The 17,291-nt window shown below is 48.1% G+C and overlaps 9 protein-coding genes and 1 non-coding gene across 10 annotated transcripts; 4 read left to right on the forward strand and 6 right to left on the reverse strand.

Annotated features, from left to right (window-relative positions):
* Nucleotides 1-451: 451 nt before the first annotated feature.
* On the reverse strand, nucleotides 452-787 carry FPRO_07537 (uncharacterized protein; the record flags this gene model as incomplete). Its single annotated transcript, XM_031234396.1, has 1 exon — nucleotides 452-787. One exon carries the CDS (start codon nucleotides 785-787, stop codon nucleotides 452-454), a length of 336 nt encoding a protein of 111 aa, XP_031084137.1.
* Nucleotides 788-841: 54 nt separating this feature from the next.
* On the reverse strand, nucleotides 842-1,216 carry FPRO_07536 (uncharacterized protein; the record flags this gene model as incomplete). The annotated part of the gene is made up of 1 exon (XM_031234397.1): nucleotides 842-1,216. The coding sequence occupies one exon, from the start codon at nucleotides 1,214-1,216 to the stop codon at nucleotides 842-844; it is 375 nt and encodes a 124-aa protein (XP_031084138.1).
* Nucleotides 1,217-2,006: 790 nt separating this feature from the next.
* On the reverse strand, nucleotides 2,007-2,575 carry FPRO_07535 (uncharacterized protein; the record flags this gene model as incomplete). Its single annotated transcript, XM_031234398.1, has 2 exons — nucleotides 2,007-2,296; nucleotides 2,341-2,575. 2 exons carry the CDS (start codon nucleotides 2,573-2,575, stop codon nucleotides 2,007-2,009), a joined length of 525 nt encoding a protein of 174 aa, XP_031084139.1.
* Nucleotides 2,576-4,224: 1,649 nt separating this feature from the next.
* On the forward strand, nucleotides 4,225-5,813 carry FPRO_07534 (putative benzoate 4-monooxygenase cytochrome P450; the record flags this gene model as incomplete). The annotated part of the gene is made up of 2 exons (XM_031234399.1): nucleotides 4,225-4,532; nucleotides 4,580-5,813. The coding sequence occupies 2 exons, from the start codon at nucleotides 4,225-4,227 to the stop codon at nucleotides 5,811-5,813; spliced, it is 1,542 nt and encodes a 513-aa protein (XP_031084140.1).
* Nucleotides 5,814-8,175: 2,362 nt separating this feature from the next.
* Nucleotides 8,176-8,331, forward strand: tRNA. Its single transcript has 2 exons — nucleotides 8,176-8,212; nucleotides 8,296-8,331. It is a non-coding gene; the product is annotated as a tRNA-Tyr (tRNA).
* A 425-nt stretch (nucleotides 8,332-8,756) lies between these two features.
* On the reverse strand, nucleotides 8,757-10,078 carry FPRO_07533 (uncharacterized protein; the record flags this gene model as incomplete). The annotated part of the gene is made up of 3 exons (XM_031234400.1): nucleotides 8,757-8,795; nucleotides 8,843-9,184; nucleotides 9,230-10,078. 3 exons carry the CDS (start codon nucleotides 10,076-10,078, stop codon nucleotides 8,757-8,759), a joined length of 1,230 nt encoding a protein of 409 aa, XP_031084141.1.
* An 863-nt stretch (nucleotides 10,079-10,941) lies between these two features.
* Nucleotides 10,942-11,909, reverse strand: FPRO_07532 (related to aryl-alcohol dehydrogenases; the record flags this gene model as incomplete). The annotated part of the gene is made up of 4 exons (XM_031234401.1): nucleotides 10,942-11,271; nucleotides 11,321-11,410; nucleotides 11,467-11,827; nucleotides 11,884-11,909. 4 exons carry the CDS (start codon nucleotides 11,907-11,909, stop codon nucleotides 10,942-10,944), a joined length of 807 nt encoding a protein of 268 aa, XP_031084142.1.
* Nucleotides 11,910-12,511: 602 nt separating this feature from the next.
* FPRO_07531 (uncharacterized protein) lies at nucleotides 12,512-13,781 on the forward strand (the record flags this gene model as incomplete). Its single annotated transcript, XM_031234402.1, has 6 exons — nucleotides 12,512-12,670; nucleotides 12,730-12,808; nucleotides 12,870-13,010; nucleotides 13,063-13,176; nucleotides 13,222-13,416; nucleotides 13,486-13,781. 6 exons carry the CDS (start codon nucleotides 12,512-12,514, stop codon nucleotides 13,779-13,781), a joined length of 984 nt encoding a protein of 327 aa, XP_031084143.1.
* Nucleotides 13,782-14,150: 369 nt separating this feature from the next.
* FPRO_07530 (uncharacterized protein) lies at nucleotides 14,151-14,867 on the forward strand (the record flags this gene model as incomplete). The annotated part of the gene is made up of 2 exons (XM_031234403.1): nucleotides 14,151-14,274; nucleotides 14,332-14,867. 2 exons carry the CDS (start codon nucleotides 14,151-14,153, stop codon nucleotides 14,865-14,867), a joined length of 660 nt encoding a protein of 219 aa, XP_031084144.1.
* A 300-nt stretch (nucleotides 14,868-15,167) lies between these two features.
* Nucleotides 15,168-17,127, reverse strand: FPRO_07529 (uncharacterized protein; the record flags this gene model as incomplete). Its single annotated transcript, XM_031234404.1, has 4 exons — nucleotides 15,168-15,637; nucleotides 15,702-15,847; nucleotides 15,899-16,248; nucleotides 16,300-17,127. The coding sequence occupies 4 exons, from the start codon at nucleotides 17,125-17,127 to the stop codon at nucleotides 15,168-15,170; spliced, it is 1,794 nt and encodes a 597-aa protein (XP_031084145.1).
* Between the last annotated feature and the right edge of the window lie 164 nt (nucleotides 17,128-17,291).

Below are 17,291 nucleotides of genomic sequence, written 5' to 3' on the forward strand. Positions count from 1 at the left end.
TCGTGTTCTTATTACTGGCACCAGTGGTGATCTGCAATATTATTGATAGTTAGCCAGCGAGATTAGCCATCATGATAATATCGACTGCTGCATTTCTTTGTTGCATGTCTTTGTTGACGAATGCCGAAACGGTTGAGTTGGCTGTAGCTGGAGCAACGTGGGTCTCCTGTCCCATGGCCTGGGGAAGTACTAAATTCAGAGGCAGCTACACAACTGTTAAGATAGTTTTTGTTAGTAGTACTGATTGAAACTGAGAGCTTTGGGTCTTGCCTTCAACAACCATATACAAATTTCAATTTCCCTAAAAGGCATATTCTCGAACTAGTCTAACAAATATCATAGTTGGACAGCCAACTACACAACTCCATCTTCAACTTACAGTGAATAATTGTAGCCTGGGCCGCAATAAGGAGCATACATATCTTGGGCCTATAGATACAGAGACAAATATTTATGCATAACACGAGTCGAAGAAAAATGTAGGGAAAGTGAGCGGAAATAGCTCCACAGCGAAGACGATAGGTGTGTGAATCACAATTGGATAGTAAGTCGGAATAATGAGATGGAAGACGACATTGCTGTTGTCACCAGCAGTTTCAACAAGCGCTTGCCTGTCCGCTCTCATTCTGACACAAATCGTGGCTAGGTCGTGATGATAGCCACCGAAGTTGGGACCCAGAGGATCATCTCTCTGTCTTCCTTCGAAGTCTGGATACCAATTGGTATTGGGGTTCCAGACATAGAAGAAGTGACTCTCTCCGTTTGTACGCGACTCCAACGGTGCCATTTCGTTCCGAACAAATCAGTGTACATATGTCCCGAAGCCATCGTCAGCCCAGCCTTAAACCTTGGCTATGTTTGAAATCGCGAGCTCGTCTTTGATCCCATCGAGACTTGCGCCAATTCTTTTGATAGACTGCGCAACATCCAGGAGAATAAGAGGCACGGCACCAACGGTGGCGGCTTGGAAGTATGCAATGACTTCTGGGGTTGAGTTGAATGCGTTGGCGACGTGTCGAATCTCTTTTTGTTCAATAAGCTCAAGGACCTTGGGTATGGCTTTCTCCATTTCCTTGTACGTCGTCTCCTTCTGCGCCGCTGCCTTTCCTTCTTTGAGCTCAGTTGAGATGGCAACCAAGCTTGAAATAGCTGGCAGCCCATACATCAAAAGTTTCCCTGCGATCTGTCCGGCGCTGATTGTGCTGATTACGTCCATTTTGACGGTACGGTTCAGGGATAAGATAAACTATTACAGTATGATTCGGAGAACCGCAAAATGCTTTCTTTTCGTTGGTTTTGTCTTTGATGAATTCGAATCACTTATGAGGCTAGAGGATTAGATAAAAGCGATTGAAAAATGCCTTGCCGGTTGCCTCCTTTTCTTATGGCGCCCGGGGGACGGCGCGAAAAGGGCTGCAAGCGCCAGTCTTGCAAAGCTTGACCTTCAGGTCACAGGTGAGGCAGCCCTTTCAATAGCCTTTATCATTTTTTCTATTTTGCTTGTTATTCGTTGGTTTGTGGAAGATGGTGGTTGTTGGCCATTCTATGGGCCAACACTGGTCCTACGTGCGCGTCTGGCCAAAACTCGGACCCAGAAACGGGCGTCGGCCGTACAAGGCAGACTTTTACCCATAATAGAAGAACGCTGATAATATTTGAATAAATACTACGCTTCCAAGACAGTGATGAAATGCCACCTACAAGCTGGCCGGTGAGGCTGAAAGCAAAGCCGGCTGACCAACATCCTAATGCAGTGATGTATCCACCAACTACTCCTGAAACGATATGAATACATATTGGAGGCCTATGAAGGGTTGTTTAACATGTGTAGCTACATCATTGGGATACAGCGAGACTCGAATTGGCCCCCCATTCTCCAGCAAGGGATCTGTTAGACAAGAGATGAGAAAACTGGCAAAGCTCTCATTTTACCCTCGCAAATCTCGAGAGCTCCAAATTTTTCTTTTTTTATCTTCTCCGTGCACATGTCATATTGACTATTGAGGTTATCCATATCTAGGTAGACCCTGCTGCACGCCAGCTTGTTGTCCTTGATTCCAGCCTTGTTTCTGCCGTAACGTCTCACTGTGCCAGTAATCATGAACAGCTTGGTTCTTATCCCCCATCCTGGGCCATATCGACTCTGGTAACACTGCTCCCGATGGTGGTTGGTGTCCTTCTAATGGTGCACTCTTGTCTGTCATTCTGTTCTGAGATCTCTCGGCAGCTCGCTTTCGCTTGGATTTTCGTCGTCGGTCACATAGAATGATGCTCATGATGAGGAGTAGTACACCAGCTAAACAATTAGTCATGAGCGTATAGATGAGAGGACTGTCTTACCTAACACACCAAGAGCAATGATAATCTCAAGTGCTCCAAAGATCTTGGTTCCAGGCTGACCAGGCGAGCCATTATCTGAGTTGCTTTCCTGTGTAACTGTAACAACAGGTGAATCTGCAGTTGCCGTACTCTCTGATTGGGCAGTTGGCTTGGGTACAATGGTTGTGAATATCGTGGTCTGTTCGACGGCGGAAATGATTCGCGAGAGCTGTAGATCCAAGGCCGCATCTTCCATATTCATTGAAGCCATTCGATATACCGGATAAGACGGGGGACTGAGATGCTTTGCGAGACTTTTTTTTATCGAAGGGAATGCTACCAGAGCTGAACTGTCTGAATTAAAATTAAAGAATTAATAAAAAAGACCGTAAGAATGGAATTATTCGAAATGAAAGTCGTGTCGCTTCGTGATACCAGATCAACGTGCGCGGGAAAGGAAAAGGGACCAAAAAGAGCGAGGGTCTCGCAGATATGGAGTTATATTCTCCTCGTATAGTTTCTGTTAATAAACACAGCCATAATAGCAGGTTGAGGCGAAACCGGGTGGTGCCTGAGGTGGCATTGTGAGACGGGAGATCAAACACGCCCAACCCCTGGTCACAGGCGGTTTCAGTGGGATTTCGGTAGAGCACCAAGCCGGCTGTCCTCTCTTCCGGCGGCTGCCTCTGTACAGCTGACGCCCTGGTTTCAGAAATGTCAGCTTGGCTGGACTGCTTTTTACGAGCGCCAAAACATGAAAGTCCCTTATTCTTCACCGCATATGAATGTTGCTGAGATCTGAGGTGTCGATTGAAACCCCGCCATGGCTTGTGCTTGACAGCGGTTATCGGTTGTTCGGAGCGCACTGTTTCCATGGTCAATTGATGGGCGGTGCAGGTGTCAACCGCGTCAGCTGTTTCATTTCCATCTTTATTTTTTGTCGCTATTGGAAGAGATTTGGATGCTCAGATCGGGTAGAGTAGCACGCGACTGTTGTGTGAGGGACTGTAAACAGAGCCAAGACGGTCGTGTTTCTGCTTGATGCGGGGCATCAACTTGGCAGAGATCTAGCCCTGTAGGCCTCGGATGGGCTTCGGATGATGAGTCTCGGAGCCGTCGTTGTAGCATGGAGCCGAGTGGTAAGCATCCTTTGATGATTGTATATCTGGTTGAACCTTAAAAGGTTCTCAACACTGGAAGTTTTCCGGCAACTGGGATACGAAAACTGGGAGACATCGTAGAAGATTATGCCCACGAATGTGATGGGCTTCTCTGGAATTTGTTTTACTGGAATTCTGCTGACTTTAATAACAAAAACGTGATAAATGATAATGAAGTATTATTTTTATATATAGATCCTAACAGATCTTGAGTTACGCTCCAGAACGTGTCTAATCTATAGTCTTTTATTAATCTGGTTGCCGCCATAGGGTAGATATTCATTCATGACGCACTCCACACTGACCACCAAACGATCTTTGCACTCTAGCTCCAAAGACAGCAGCATGGTATAGAAAGATATCGGCACTTCCGGAGGGCCGAGGCCGAATGTCATTATCTTTACTACTACGTCGTAAGTTCAAACTAAAGAGATGCCATTGGATCCCGGGTAAGCTCTCGAGAATATCCCCATCTTCACTTAACTACCGATCCGGGAAAGCCGCAAGAGATGCGGGGGCGAGCGGAGGTTTAGCTAGCCCAGAATGCGGAAGTTTGGAGATGGCCGACTTCATTCTTCCGTCCTCGTGGTGATTCAATTGCTTAAATACTGCTCTGCTGCTCGAATTGACCGGATGAGTGTCGCGCTGTCTCTAAACACTTGCGCTTCTTGAGCTATCAAAGGTGAGCTTGCGCGACAGTAGACAATGAATACGGCTAACCATTTGCAGCATCGCAATCGGCGTCATGGCTGTTGTCGACATCCTCTTCACCTGGTGGTCAATCCCCATCGCCGCAGGTGTCCTCATTGCGACCTATCTCTACTCATATTTTGTGACCTACGGCCATCTGAGAGATATCCCGGCGCCTTTCCCAGCGCAGTTCACGAATCTGTGGCTTCTCTACGTGTGCAGGCGTGGTGAACGATATCGCGTCGTGGATGAGATTCACAAGAGATTAGGTCCTGTCGTACGAATCCAGCCTAACCACACCTCCATCGCGGATCCCGATGCAATCGCCACTATATATGGCCACGGAAATGGCTTCTTGAAGTCGTGAGTGTCCCGCATCTTCAGGTCTTCTCATAACTAATAAGCGGTAGTGATTTCTACGATGCATTTGTCTCAATTCGTCGCGGTCTCTTCAACACGCGCGATCGCGCTGAGCACACACGAAAGCGCAAGCTCATCTCTCATGTCTTCTCCGCCAAGTCAATTAGCCAATTTGAGCCGTACATCCACGCCAACCTCGAGCTCTTTGTCAAACAGCTCGACAAACTTGTCGCATCAGGCCAGACTACCGATAAGAACGGAAAGCGACAAGCGCTTATGGATTGTCTCCCGTGGTTCAATTACCTCGCATTCGATGTCATCGGCGATCTTGCGTTCGGGATACCCTTTGGCATGCTCGCAAATGGCGCCGACGTAGCCGAAGTTCGAGCGACGCCTGATAGCGCGCCTATTTATGCCTCCGCGATTGAGATTCTGAACAGGAGAGGTGAAGTCAGCGCGACGTTGGGTTGCTGGCCGCAATTGAAGCCGTATGCGCAATGGTTGCCCGACCCGTTTTTCAGCAACGGCCTCAACGCAGTCAAGAATCTCGCCGGAATTGCGATCGCACGTGTAAAGGCAAGATTGGATAACCCGCCATCCGTTGAACGAAAGGATCTTCTCGCGCGACTCATGGAAGGCAGAGATGAGAAGGGTGAGCCGTTGGGTCGCGAGGAGTTGACGGCCGAAGCTTTGACGCAGCTCATCGCTGGCAGTGACACCACGTCTAATTCATCATGCGCTTTACTATATCATGTCACGCGAACTCCAGGCGTACTCGAGAAACTACAGGCCGAGCTCGATAATGCGATCCCTGCTGACGTCTCGGTTCCTACGTACGACATGGTTCGCGACCTAACCTATCTCAACAACGTCATCAGTGAAACCCTCCGATACCATTCAACATCCGGCATCGGCCTCCCGCGCCAAATTCCCGACAACTCGCCCGGCGTCACGATCAAGGGCCATTATTTCCCGCCCGGCAGCGTGCTCAGCGTGCCGACGTACACGCTGCATCACTCGAAGGAGATCTGGGGCCCTGACGCGGATGACTTTAAGCCGGACCGTTGGGATAGTCTGAATGACCTGCAAAAGACGGCGTTTAATCCGTTTAGTCATGGGCCGAGAGCGTGCGTGGGTAGGAATGTGGCGGAGATGGAGATGAAGTTGATCGCGGCGACATGGGCGAGGAGATACACTCCGGAATTGAAGCAGGATGTTATGGAAACACGTGAGGGGTTCCTGAGGAAACCATTGGGGTTGGATATTGCTTTGAAGATGAGATAGATTGGCTGTTGCTCGCTTTGGAGACTGGACACTTGTAATGATATTGGATCAATGCCAATCGTATTTTCGCCCATTTGCGTACATCATGGCCGTGGTGCTTTGGGCTCCCAATTGCACCTTCGTGAATCACTAGGCTCATTTGTGAAAAGTGGGGAACGCTTTGGGTTGCCTCATAACTCTAATTCGAATTCTGTGATGCTCAAAATGCAACCATCACCAACATCATCGCCAAACACCATCAACACCATCATGGATCCCAACATCCCCCCACCTCCCAACATCGATGACCTTCTTGTCATCGTGGAACGGTTCATGGCCTCTAATGATGCAGGTCTTCCGGGAGGAACAGCGACCCAAAGCGAAATAGACGCAGCGCAGAAGGACTCCCCCGACAAAGGGGAACCGGTTAAGCCTGGGCCTTGGCCGACCTCCCAGAAGACTTCCTCCTCCTCCTCAACCGCCCCCAAGGGCTAAACAACGATGGTCTTCTTTTTTGGCGCTCCAACGGGCTTTAAATTTCTCTTTTCATTCCTTTTTTTTGCACAGCGAATCGGTCCCTGGGCTTCGCGTCGCCTTTGATAGCTCTCCCGGGAGCTGCGGCCGCCCTGACCTTGCTCAAGAAACAAGGGCTGTTTTGTAAAGGCCCCAGGTATGTTCTTTCATTTACCTGCAAGCATTGATGACACGTAGGTTGCTAAGTATTGGCAGACCACGCGCAGTTCGTACGGTATATGCCAACCGATAACCTTCACCTCAGGCCATGACTTGCGAGCTCTTCTGCAACACTCATAATTCCGCTAGCCACTCTAAGAACCTCCCGATACTCGAGCTATCACCTTTTACGTAGCAAAAGTGGTAGGTGTTCTTAAAGATGGTCAGTCATTCAAATAGTTTCCACACAGGAGTACGTGACTGATCAATCGAAGCCCCAGACCCCAAGCGTGACGGAGAATTCCCACCTTAACAGCTGCCGGCTACCAGAACCCCCAGTTTGGGCCAAGATTTTCTTTCTTCTCCTCGACTACAGTCGCGGGTTTCACCTCACTTTTCTGACCTTGCTTCCTCTTGAGTTCAGAGCCATCTGTACTATGTCAGAGCTATAGAGACATGCCAGTTCCTCACTACCCCACGATCGCCTGGCGAAGGCCTCGCCGTTACTTTGACGACGAGGAGTTGATGTCTTGTCCTTGCTTTCACATCAAACCTCAATCATCCATTCACATCCTACGGCCATTTAGCCATGAGAACACCAGCGATAGGCTCGAGAACCACCACCATCATGGCCACTAGAGCTGAGAAGCGGAACCGAACCACGGCGAGTGATTGCCCTCAGTGAGATTGGGGTCGCCTGTGAGTTGAGACGGATGGGTATTGACGGTTCAGGGATGGGGCTGGACGAACTGGACTGAGAATATGGACAGATGTTGTTTATGCCAGTGATGATTGTATGGGAGATAACTACATCATGCATACAATAATTACCCGTCAGCGCAAGAAATATCACCATCTTGATTGTCATTTCAGTGCTAGAAATGGTACCTGTGCCAGTGTGTCCCGCCAATATCGAAGCAAGGAGCAAGCCAGGTTCCCGACAATGGCCGAAGCGATTGTCAACAGTCCCCATGGCGACATTCTTGGCGGCTGAACTGTTTTAATTCGATTTTGGTCGATCCACTTTGTTTGGTGGCAGTACAATGTACTGAAGCCCAGAGGTTGGACTGTGATGTTGCTTCGTGGATTGCTTTCTTGCGGTTCATGTTGTGCTCGTTGCCCTTGACCCTTCTTTGGTCACACTTTTGGAAGAGGATGCCCCCCAATTTTTTCCTCAACCTTTGAGATAAAGTTCACTTATAGTAATCCCGATAAATCGTCGACTTGATTTAAAAAATTCCAAGCTTGGAAGTTGATGAACATGAGTTGTATGGAAGTTCTACAGTGGCGTTGTCTGGACCATCGATGAGATCACAGATGCGCAGTTGATGCAGTCATTTGCTAAATTGAGCTGTATTTACATGTTAATATCTCAATTTATGATTCAAGATTAGGAAAACTTTCTTGGTAATGACATAATCGAGTAAAAAAGCCAGCGTTGACTGATGACCGCTGACTAGAGCGAAGCAGCAGTGAAGGTAGTCGCGTGAGTGGTTATCGAGAAAGCCGCAGAGGTTGGATATTGCCTTGGAGATGAACAGATGTGAATTGAGCTAAGTTCTGCCTTGAATTTCTGCTACTGTATCATAAAGTAATATGTGAGATGGCAAACAGACGTAGAGCGGCGAAAAAAGCTTGCTGAAAATCAGTGAGAAATGAGAAAGGCTGTATAACTAAAACAAAGCCCATGGTTCCAACCAAACAGGCTAAGGCCCGCGTGGCCTAATGGCTAAGGCGTCTGACTGTAAGATTTCCCCACCCTCAAAGTCACCTTTCCGAAAACTAACATCCCCTCCGTCTACCTAAAATTTCACAAGAAATTCAGAAGTGAATCAGAAGATCGGGAGTTCGAACCTCCCCGTGGGCTATCGTTAGATTTTTTGAATTGTTTTCTTATTTGGATATCGAATAATCGTTGTTTTGCTGTTCTGGTGATGTTTTCATGTTGTTCTGAATTTTGGCTACGGGCGCATGCGGCACAGATCGTCGGGAGGGCGGGAGACCCACATCTCTATTTCTCAGCCTTGCGATTTCATTGGGCGCAGAAAAGCTTGACCGCGATCCCCACGTGACGCATCGGCCCAATCGCAGCCTTGTCTGTGTCTTTCCGTTTCTTGCATGAACCGCCGATTAACGAGATTATGGGGAGTACAAGTCTATTGTTCTAATTGAGCTTAAGCTCCGGGAATGATTTTTAAACCTGAGTCTCCACCCAAAAAGTCTACCACGGCATGGGGATATCCTATAGAAAAAGCGACAGAAGATAAGAACAGAGAAGCGCCATTGTTGGCCTCACTTTCCGATGGCCTGCAGTTGGTTTCTGTACCAGGTCTGGGAGGGATTAGCTTTGCCATCAGTTTATGCAGAGAATGACTCACAATTTCAACACCGGATCCAACACTCTTGGGTCCAATCTGCTTCAGAATCCAAGGCGTATGGATCCTCTTCGCATAGAGCTTGGCATCCTCAGTCTTGACCTCCTTGTTCAAGATGATACTTGCAGGCAAAGAGGGGTTGATAATAGATGGCCTGCCAATTCCAATCAGATCGCAAGCGCCTTGACTCAAGGCGTCTTCTATACCCGCCCGCGTGCGGAATCCGCCAGTGACCATCAAAAGCACCTTCGGAAACTTGGCGCGCACCTCGTGAGCGAATTCGAGGAAGAACGACTCTCGCGCAGCTGTACTAGCGGCCTTCTTCTCACCAGTTCCAGTAAACATCTGCACATGTTAGAAAAGTTCTAGAGGATCTGTCTTCTGACTTACAGTTGGGTTCTCATAGCTTCCGCCGCTGACTTCCAAAAAGTCCAAGCCGACCTCTGTAATCAGAGAAATCTGCTCTAGACACTCCTGGAGCTCAGTGGGAGACTGGTGGTCTGCAGAGTTCATCTTCAGGCCGACGCAAAAGTTCGCAGGTGTTGCTGCTCGGATTGCCTTGACCACGTCGACGATGATCTTTGCCCTGGCTGCTGCTGATCCTCCATACTCATCGGTTCGCTTATTGGACTTGGCAGACAGGAATTGAGACAAGAGATATCCGTGTGCGGCATGAATCTCAACTCCGTCGAAGCCGGCGGCCGCTGCGATTCGGGCTGTATTAGCGAATCGCTTCACGACATCATCAATGTCTTCGAGAGTCATCTCCTTTGGACATCCGAAGACAAAGGTCGTCACAATCTTTGAAATAATGTCGTTCCCCATATCTAGTGGAACAGCACTCGGGGCGATATTCTTAGCCAAGAATGACTTGCTGCCAGCTCCAATGGGTGATTGTCGACCTGGATGGTTGATTTGCATGATTGTCGGCGTTCCCTTTCTTCGGCAGATACCGACGAATCTCTTATATGCCTCGAGAACCTTTTCTTCTGGCAAACTCCCATTGATAGAGCAATCAGCGAATCCACCGAGGTAGCGTTCGTCAATCTGAACATTTCCAGTCAAGATCATGCCCCAGCCTCCATCAGCCCATGCACCGTATGTACGTTCCATCTGCTCTGTTGTAGGGAGATTTTGGCGATCAGCCATTTCCTCGGCGAGGGCTGCCTTGACGAGGCGGTTAGGCAGCGTGAGACCGCATGGTAGCTCAAGGGGTCTTGAAACGAGTAGGTCCGTCATGATTTCAATCTGTGTCTATGGTGTCTATGGTTCATGAGGTGACGTTGGCTGATCTCAAGTTGTTAAATATGAAAATCTCGCCTTGTATTAGTCGTTGAGCCGAGGCCCGTGTCCGCGGACAGAGTGGACTATTGCCCAAAGGAGAAATACCTCCAGTAGACTCGGCGAGTCTTTGCTCCGATTCCATTCCCTTTGGCGAGTTAATTGATCCGCTCATTGTTTGAATCGGGATTATTTCAAACTATTTAGTTGATGGTATGTGAACATCGAGAAGTTTTTTGATATTGTTATGGTTGAGATAATTAGGTGCTTACGCTTACATGACAGCCTGCGCAGAACCGTTTCGAGACCCTCAGCTGTCAGCTATACATGACGTATCAGCGCGTCTAGAACTTGACTATCTGCGACTATGAACCTACGATAATTAATTTTAGGATATCCCGAATGTGTGCAAAGAATTTGAATTTTTTTGACGAAGCAGTTCAAGGTCGCGATTCCATATTTTGCTGCTTTTTGCTGAATTATGAAAGGAGATGAGGCGCAAAGTCTTGATTGGCAGCTCGGAAGCTAAACTTGATCTGATCGATTTGCAGCGTTAATCATTCGATTAAGTTGTTCAATATTCTCATCATTTATACAATTGGCTAGAAAATGCTTAAAATTGGTTTAATTCGGCAGGTCTTTGCCCCGAGTCCTTTTCCTCTTGAGAACTAGATCTAGGCACCCTCTAGGCATCCTATAGTACACGAATAATGAACGTCATAGAATTCATGGGGACCATGATGGAATTTTCACATGTTGTTTTAACAGATGAATTGAGATTTTTGACTTCCATATCCCTTCGAAAGCCTTGATATGTCTACTCAGAAAGGGAACGACATCTTGGGAACATAGAGCTCTTCGATATACTTGATCTCCTCATCGCTTAGTGTCACCTGAAGTGCTTCCACTGCCTGATCAATTCTTTCTTCACTTTCTAAGCCGCAGATAGGCATGAATCCCTTTGCAATCAACCAAGACTGCGCGATCTGGGCCATGGCGACACCCTTCTTCTGAGCCAACTCCTCAACACGGCCAACGACGGCTCGATTGGTATTTTGGTCTTCACTGCGGAATAGAAGCTTGAGGAATGGGTCTTTCTGTTCTCGAGCATCTGTTCTGTCTGTCCAGGAATGTGCAAGAACTGCCATCTTCTCGACTGGTTAGCTTTTCCAAATGATAGCATGGCCGAGGTCAACAAACCGAGCTGGCACCAATATAGCGAACCTTTCCACTTTCGATCACATCATTGAGTGCTTTCATAATCTCCTTCGGAGGAACATCATGTCCATCCTATGGATCTGTAAAACGTCGATATAGGTTCCCAGTCGTTCGACGCTCTGGTCCACCGCGTCAAGAATATGCTTCCGAGAGAGACCAACTCTGTTGACACGAGGACCATTGTTACTGGTGAGAGTTGCTGGATCTATAGGGCCTTTCTCCTCGTCGACAAACTGGAAGCACTTGGACATAATGACCAACTTGGAGCGGGGAATGTTATAGTGCTTGATAGCCGCGCCGAGGATCCTCTCCGACTCTCCATTCGAGTATGTATCGGCGACATCCCACGTGTTGATGCCTTTGTCGAAGGCATACCTGAGGACCGGGAGAGCCTCGTCCTTATCGAGAAGCCAGGGCTGCCAGTTCTTGTCGCCGAAACTCATGCATCCTAGGATGATTTGGGAGACCTTGAGACCGGAGTCGCCAACTCTGAAAGCTGGGTTAGTTGGCATATCCAGGAGGAGAAGGGTTCTTGAGATGCTCACCGGACATGTTTCATTTCGGACGTCATGGGGATAGAAATGAATTTAATGAACTACTCCTTCATGATTACCATGTATGTCAAACTTGGGATGGCAGTAAATGCCACTGATTTATATACATGTTCATTTCACTATTTCACGATACAAGTGATTCAAAGAATGATTTTAGCTGCAAGTCGTGGATTAGCACAATAAGCCAAGTGCATACATCGCCGCTGGTTGAACTCTCATATCTCAATCCGCGTATAGACGCAGAGAGACTAGACTAGTGAGAGCTGATCCGATCCGTATGGTGCTAATGCAACTGGCTTATCCCCCACTCATATCCAGAATCAAATCTTTAAACCTTATGCGACTGGCTTACTCCGAGGACCGATGGCCCCACCATAGATTCTCGATGGTTGCACGGCGTCATTGTGGATTGCTTCGTTTATCTCCTGATGGACTTTACTGTTAAGTCCGCAGCCTCATTGAATATGGGGTACTTCACCATTATCCGATGAGTATTAATAGAGAGAAAACGCTCTCGAAGAATTTTGCATTGAACCAACACTGCAATAAGCACTCAACAGTATCCTGTCAACAAAATATCCATCTTTCAACTTTTCAAACTACAAGTATTTCATTCACAATGGTCAAAGAGATTCAGTTTGGCGGCATCACCGTCCCATCACCTGGCTTCGGAGCCATGGGAATAAGCTTCGGTCTGGGATCCAATCTGTCTCTAGAAGAAGCTGAACCCGTCCTGCTCAAAGCCATTGAGTTAGGCTGTACCTTCTGGGATACAGCTGTACGTCCAATGAAATGAAACCCACGACATGCCATGGGCATGCTAACTTCTCGTGGCAGGTAGTGTATCAAGCTGGCGTCAATGAAAAGCTTCTTGGGGACTTCATCAGGAAACACAACGTGCGAGACAAGGTTTTTAGTAAGTCGATAAGACGTTCTCAAAGACTTGAATTTTGGCTGACTTGGTTTTCAAACTATAGTCGCTTCAAAGTGTGGTTTTGATGTCTTTGGCAAGGGAGGAGTGACCAATTCTGCCTCCCATATCAAGGAGTATATCGAAGGGACCATTGAAAGACTTGGCTTTGCCCCTGATTTGTACTATCTGCATCGAATTGACCCCAGTAAGCTTTTCTCTGCTCATGTTTATGAAAGATATCGACTCACCTATATTAGACACTCCCCTCGAAGAGTCTATTCCTGCTCTAGATGAAATCCGAAAGCAGGGAAAGACAAAGTACATTGGTCTGTCTGAATGTTCTGCAAAGACCTTGCGCAAGGCGAATTCCAGTAAGTATATCGCTGCAACCAGTGGACTTGGCTTACGAGTAATAGTTGCAAAGATCGATGCTGTCCAAGCTGAATACTCAGCCTTTGAGACACTGCACGAGACCGACGGTCTTATTGATACGGCGAAAGAGCTCGGCATCGCCTACGTCGCCTACAGCCCACTCGGACACGGCTGGCTTGTCGATGACTTTCCTTACAAGAGCCCAGATGATTTCGCACCCGACGACTTTCGACGAACAGGTACGTTTTCCTCACCGCTGCATCCTATTGCAGTTTCTTGTAAATCCCGTTTCCTGACATGTCATGCAGTCCCCAAGTTTCAAGGCGAAAACTTCTACAAGAACAAGGCTATAGTAGAAGAAATCAAGAAACTCGCTGTTCGCAAGGGATGCACCTTGACGCAAATCGCGCTTGCTTGGGTTGCTTCCCAGGGAATGATTGCTATTCCTGGTACGACCAAGGCGCACCGTTTGGAGGAGAACTGGGCATCGAGAAATGTTGACTTGACTGAGGAAGAAAAGGCTGAGATGAGGAGGATTGTTAACTCGGCGAAGCCCCAGGGAAATAGATATAGTGCTACTCATCAGGCTATGGTTGGTCACTAGATTGGTTCACCAGCAGAGTTAAAATAGCAATTTTAACTTGTTACTTGGAGGTTTCTCAGATAATCCATAACTAGACGGCTTCTTGTACAAAATATAGCCTGCAAAGTCGCTGTTATCTGATAATGAGGGCCTTCGTTTTTAGTGGCTTTGCGCAACCTGATTCTCTGTGGACAGCAACGTCATCACCACTAACTCAACTATAAGGCACGCTAAAATTTGCTTTTCTCCCACTGAAAGTTATCCCAGTGCCTTTCCCTGATTAACCCCGCCTTTTCAGCATTCGGCCGAGACAGTAAATATCACTGCTGCCTGTAATCAATTATAATTCGTCACTATGGGGATTATATTGGACTTCTGCCCTCAATCAAAATGGATTCGAGCTCAGCGATCAAGCCTCTTCCCGACCTCCGCACCCATACAGACGACTGGACTGGTGTGACTTTGAGGCACAAGAGAAAGCGGAGACAGAATAGGCTCAATCAAAGAGCATGGCGTGCGTAGGATCCATGACATGACGGCATGGCTTTACTAATAACAAGACCAACGGTAGGTCGGAGAAAGGCTACTCAGGATACATCGGATGAACGGACTGCTACAGCAGCATCTACTCGCACTTCTCACGATGATTCGGTGGTGTTGAGAGACACTTGCTCTTCAATCTTTTCCGGAGTACTGACAATTGGCGGCGGTATCTTACTAATACCCGATAAATGCGAGGCGGAGAGACTTCGAAACTTGATACAGCAGTCTCTCGAGGACTATTCACTACAAACTCTGCGCCCATCCAACTTACACATCATTATCCGCCTAAATGTTCTGAACGCCATAGCCGATAACGCCACTATAATCGGGTTTCCGAAAGAAAGTCTATGCCGCGACGAGTTCATATCGCCCTTCTGCCAGATCGGCCCAATCCGAATACCCTCCTCCAGCTGTCCCACGAGCCTTCGACCAACGTCGCTGCAGCGGTCGACTGCACATCATCCCTGGATAGACCTGTTCCCTTTCCCAAAGTTCCGCGACAATGTCATTTGTGGTGTGCAAAAAGGATTGCTCGATGATGATGAGCTGTGCGGTGACTGTTAGGCACTGAAGGAGCGGGTGTGGGAGAGCAGCCGTCGCTTGTGGTATGGACTGTCGCCTGGGATGCAACAGGTTGGGAAGTCAATGCGACGCTTGTGAGGAAATGGAGGAGCTTGATTGAAGATTGTCCTGAGATCATGGAATCGACGAATTATTGGCGGAGAACGAGGGGACAACCTGTGCTGAGGTTTGATGTTGATCCTGGGATGGGTCCATAAAATAAGAAAGGCTCTGCACAAAGTCGATAATGGCGCATTCTGATATTATCGGGCAATATGAACTGTGACGTGTTTGAAAACTAGGTTACCCCTTAGAAGCTTCTAGCTGTTGCGAGCTATCCCTCTTGGTATCTGACGGCGCCATGGGAGTAGATGCTGGCTTGGTTGTCTGACCTCTTTCTCTCATTCCTCCCTGACCCGTGTCACCCTTTAGAACAATATCATCTACCAAGAAACTGGCCAACAGACATAAAGCCATGAGAGGTATCGTGGTGATGAAGATCACTCGGAAGCCTTGCATGCGCGCATTGATGATAGCGCTTTTGAACTCTGCAGTGTTGGAGTCCCCAACAGCCCATGTGCCATCCAAGACACGGTCGCGAAGCCATTTAGGAACCGCGTTGGATTGCGAAAGATCTTTGCTTAGAGTAGCATAGTATGCCGCTGTGGATACAGCGATACCAACAACGCCGCCGAGGGAGCGAAAGACGTTGCGGGTTCCGGTAGCTACAGCACGATCTTGGTCTGCAGAGTTGGCTTGTAAAGCAACAAGGCCTCAATGACAGTTAGTCAATCAGGTCCATTGCTTGTTCAACACCAGAGAGATCGGTCAACATACCTGGCTGATGGACCCATCCTATCCCTGCTCCTTCAATAGCTAGGACTATTACGTAGACGGCGACATGAGTGTGCTCATTGAATAGAAGCTTGAGACCGGCACCGATGGTCCAAATAGTGAAGCCGGTCCGTAAAATGGGCATGTATCTGTAGACAAGTGAGTTATGCCGTCGGGGTTTCAATCACGGGCCTGCTCACCTTGCATACCGAGCCATGATAGGCCCTGAAGCAGCGCCAGCAAGTCCTTGCGCGAGAAGAAACGGTACAATGAGCGTCGCGCTCTTCAACGGCGTAAAACCCCGAACAGTTTGGTAGTACAGAGGAACAAAGTACTGCGTAGACTGCCACGCGAAGTCGTGCAGGAATCCGGTAAGGATGAGCACAGCTGGTGATCTTTGCTTGAACAGCCTCAAGGGGATGATGGGGATTCGGGCAAAGAAAGCTTCAATAATTATGAAGGCAAGCAGCATGAGGAGGCCGATAGTGAGGATGGAGATGGTCTTGACATTTTCCCAGGCCCACATGCTTCCACCAGAGTTGATGGCCATCTGTGTCAATTGTCAACAGAGTGTGACTCTTGGGATGCTTAGGATACTCACAACCGTTAGCACGATACCAGCAATCGAAGCCAACACTCCCATCCGATCAATCTTGCGAACTTTCTCTCTGAAGCTCCCGGAAACGTGCTTCAGAGGCAAAAGTAGAAGAAGAAGCACAAAACATACGGCTCCCATTATCGACGGGGTCCAGAAGGCCCATCGCCACCCGTCAGTGGTCAATTGTATTAACCCAGCAGCGACAAATGGGCCAGAAGCAGCTCCAATCCCAATGGCAAGGCTAATGAATCCTTGATACTTCCCTCGTGATCTTAAACTAACGAGATCGCTGACGATGATAGCCACTGAAGAGCTTATGCCGCCTCCGCCAATGCCGCTGATTGTGCGACAGACGTACAACCAGACGGGCGTGCGGGCGAAACCACAGAGGAGACCGCCAATTAAGATACAACCCATTGAGAATAATAAGACAGGTTTCCGTCCGGTGATATCGGATATCCTGCCATAAAGTGGCTGGAATGAGAGTTGGCCGAGAAGGTATGACGTTCCGACCCAAGTAACAGTCGGACCAGCATCGAGAGCCTCAGATATGGTGGGCAAAGATGTCGCGACAGAGTTCATGTCGAGATAGGAGATGAAATAGCAGAAGCATAGACAGAGGTAGGCGAGGATGAGTCGGAAGAATGGTAGACGCTGTGATTGATCTTGGAGCTCTACATTTCCGCTGTTGCTTTCGGTGTCAGAGCCACCTGGTTGGTTTAATGAGCCAGCAATAGCTTCAGCAGTCGTGGCTTTCTCAGCATCTGGAGTTTGCGGATAATTTTGAGCTTGTGCTGGCTCAATTGCGTCTATATGAGGCAGTGAGGTCATGATGAAAATGGTCCCGAGGTTACAGGTGAAGATTGGAAGAGAAGCTGATCTTATGGAAAGCGGCTGCTCTTTGCTATAAGACGGGTTGCAGTCGGAGAACTAGCAAGTGCCACATTGGTTGCAGGAAACAAGAAGTGGATTTCTCTTTGTTGTAAATGAAGGTT

Source organism: Fusarium proliferatum (genome assembly GCF_900067095.1).
Source record: "Fusarium proliferatum ET1 genome assembly, contig: FPRO_scaffold007, whole genome shotgun sequence".
NCBI lineage: Eukaryota > Fungi > Ascomycota > Sordariomycetes > Hypocreales > Nectriaceae > Fusarium > Fusarium proliferatum.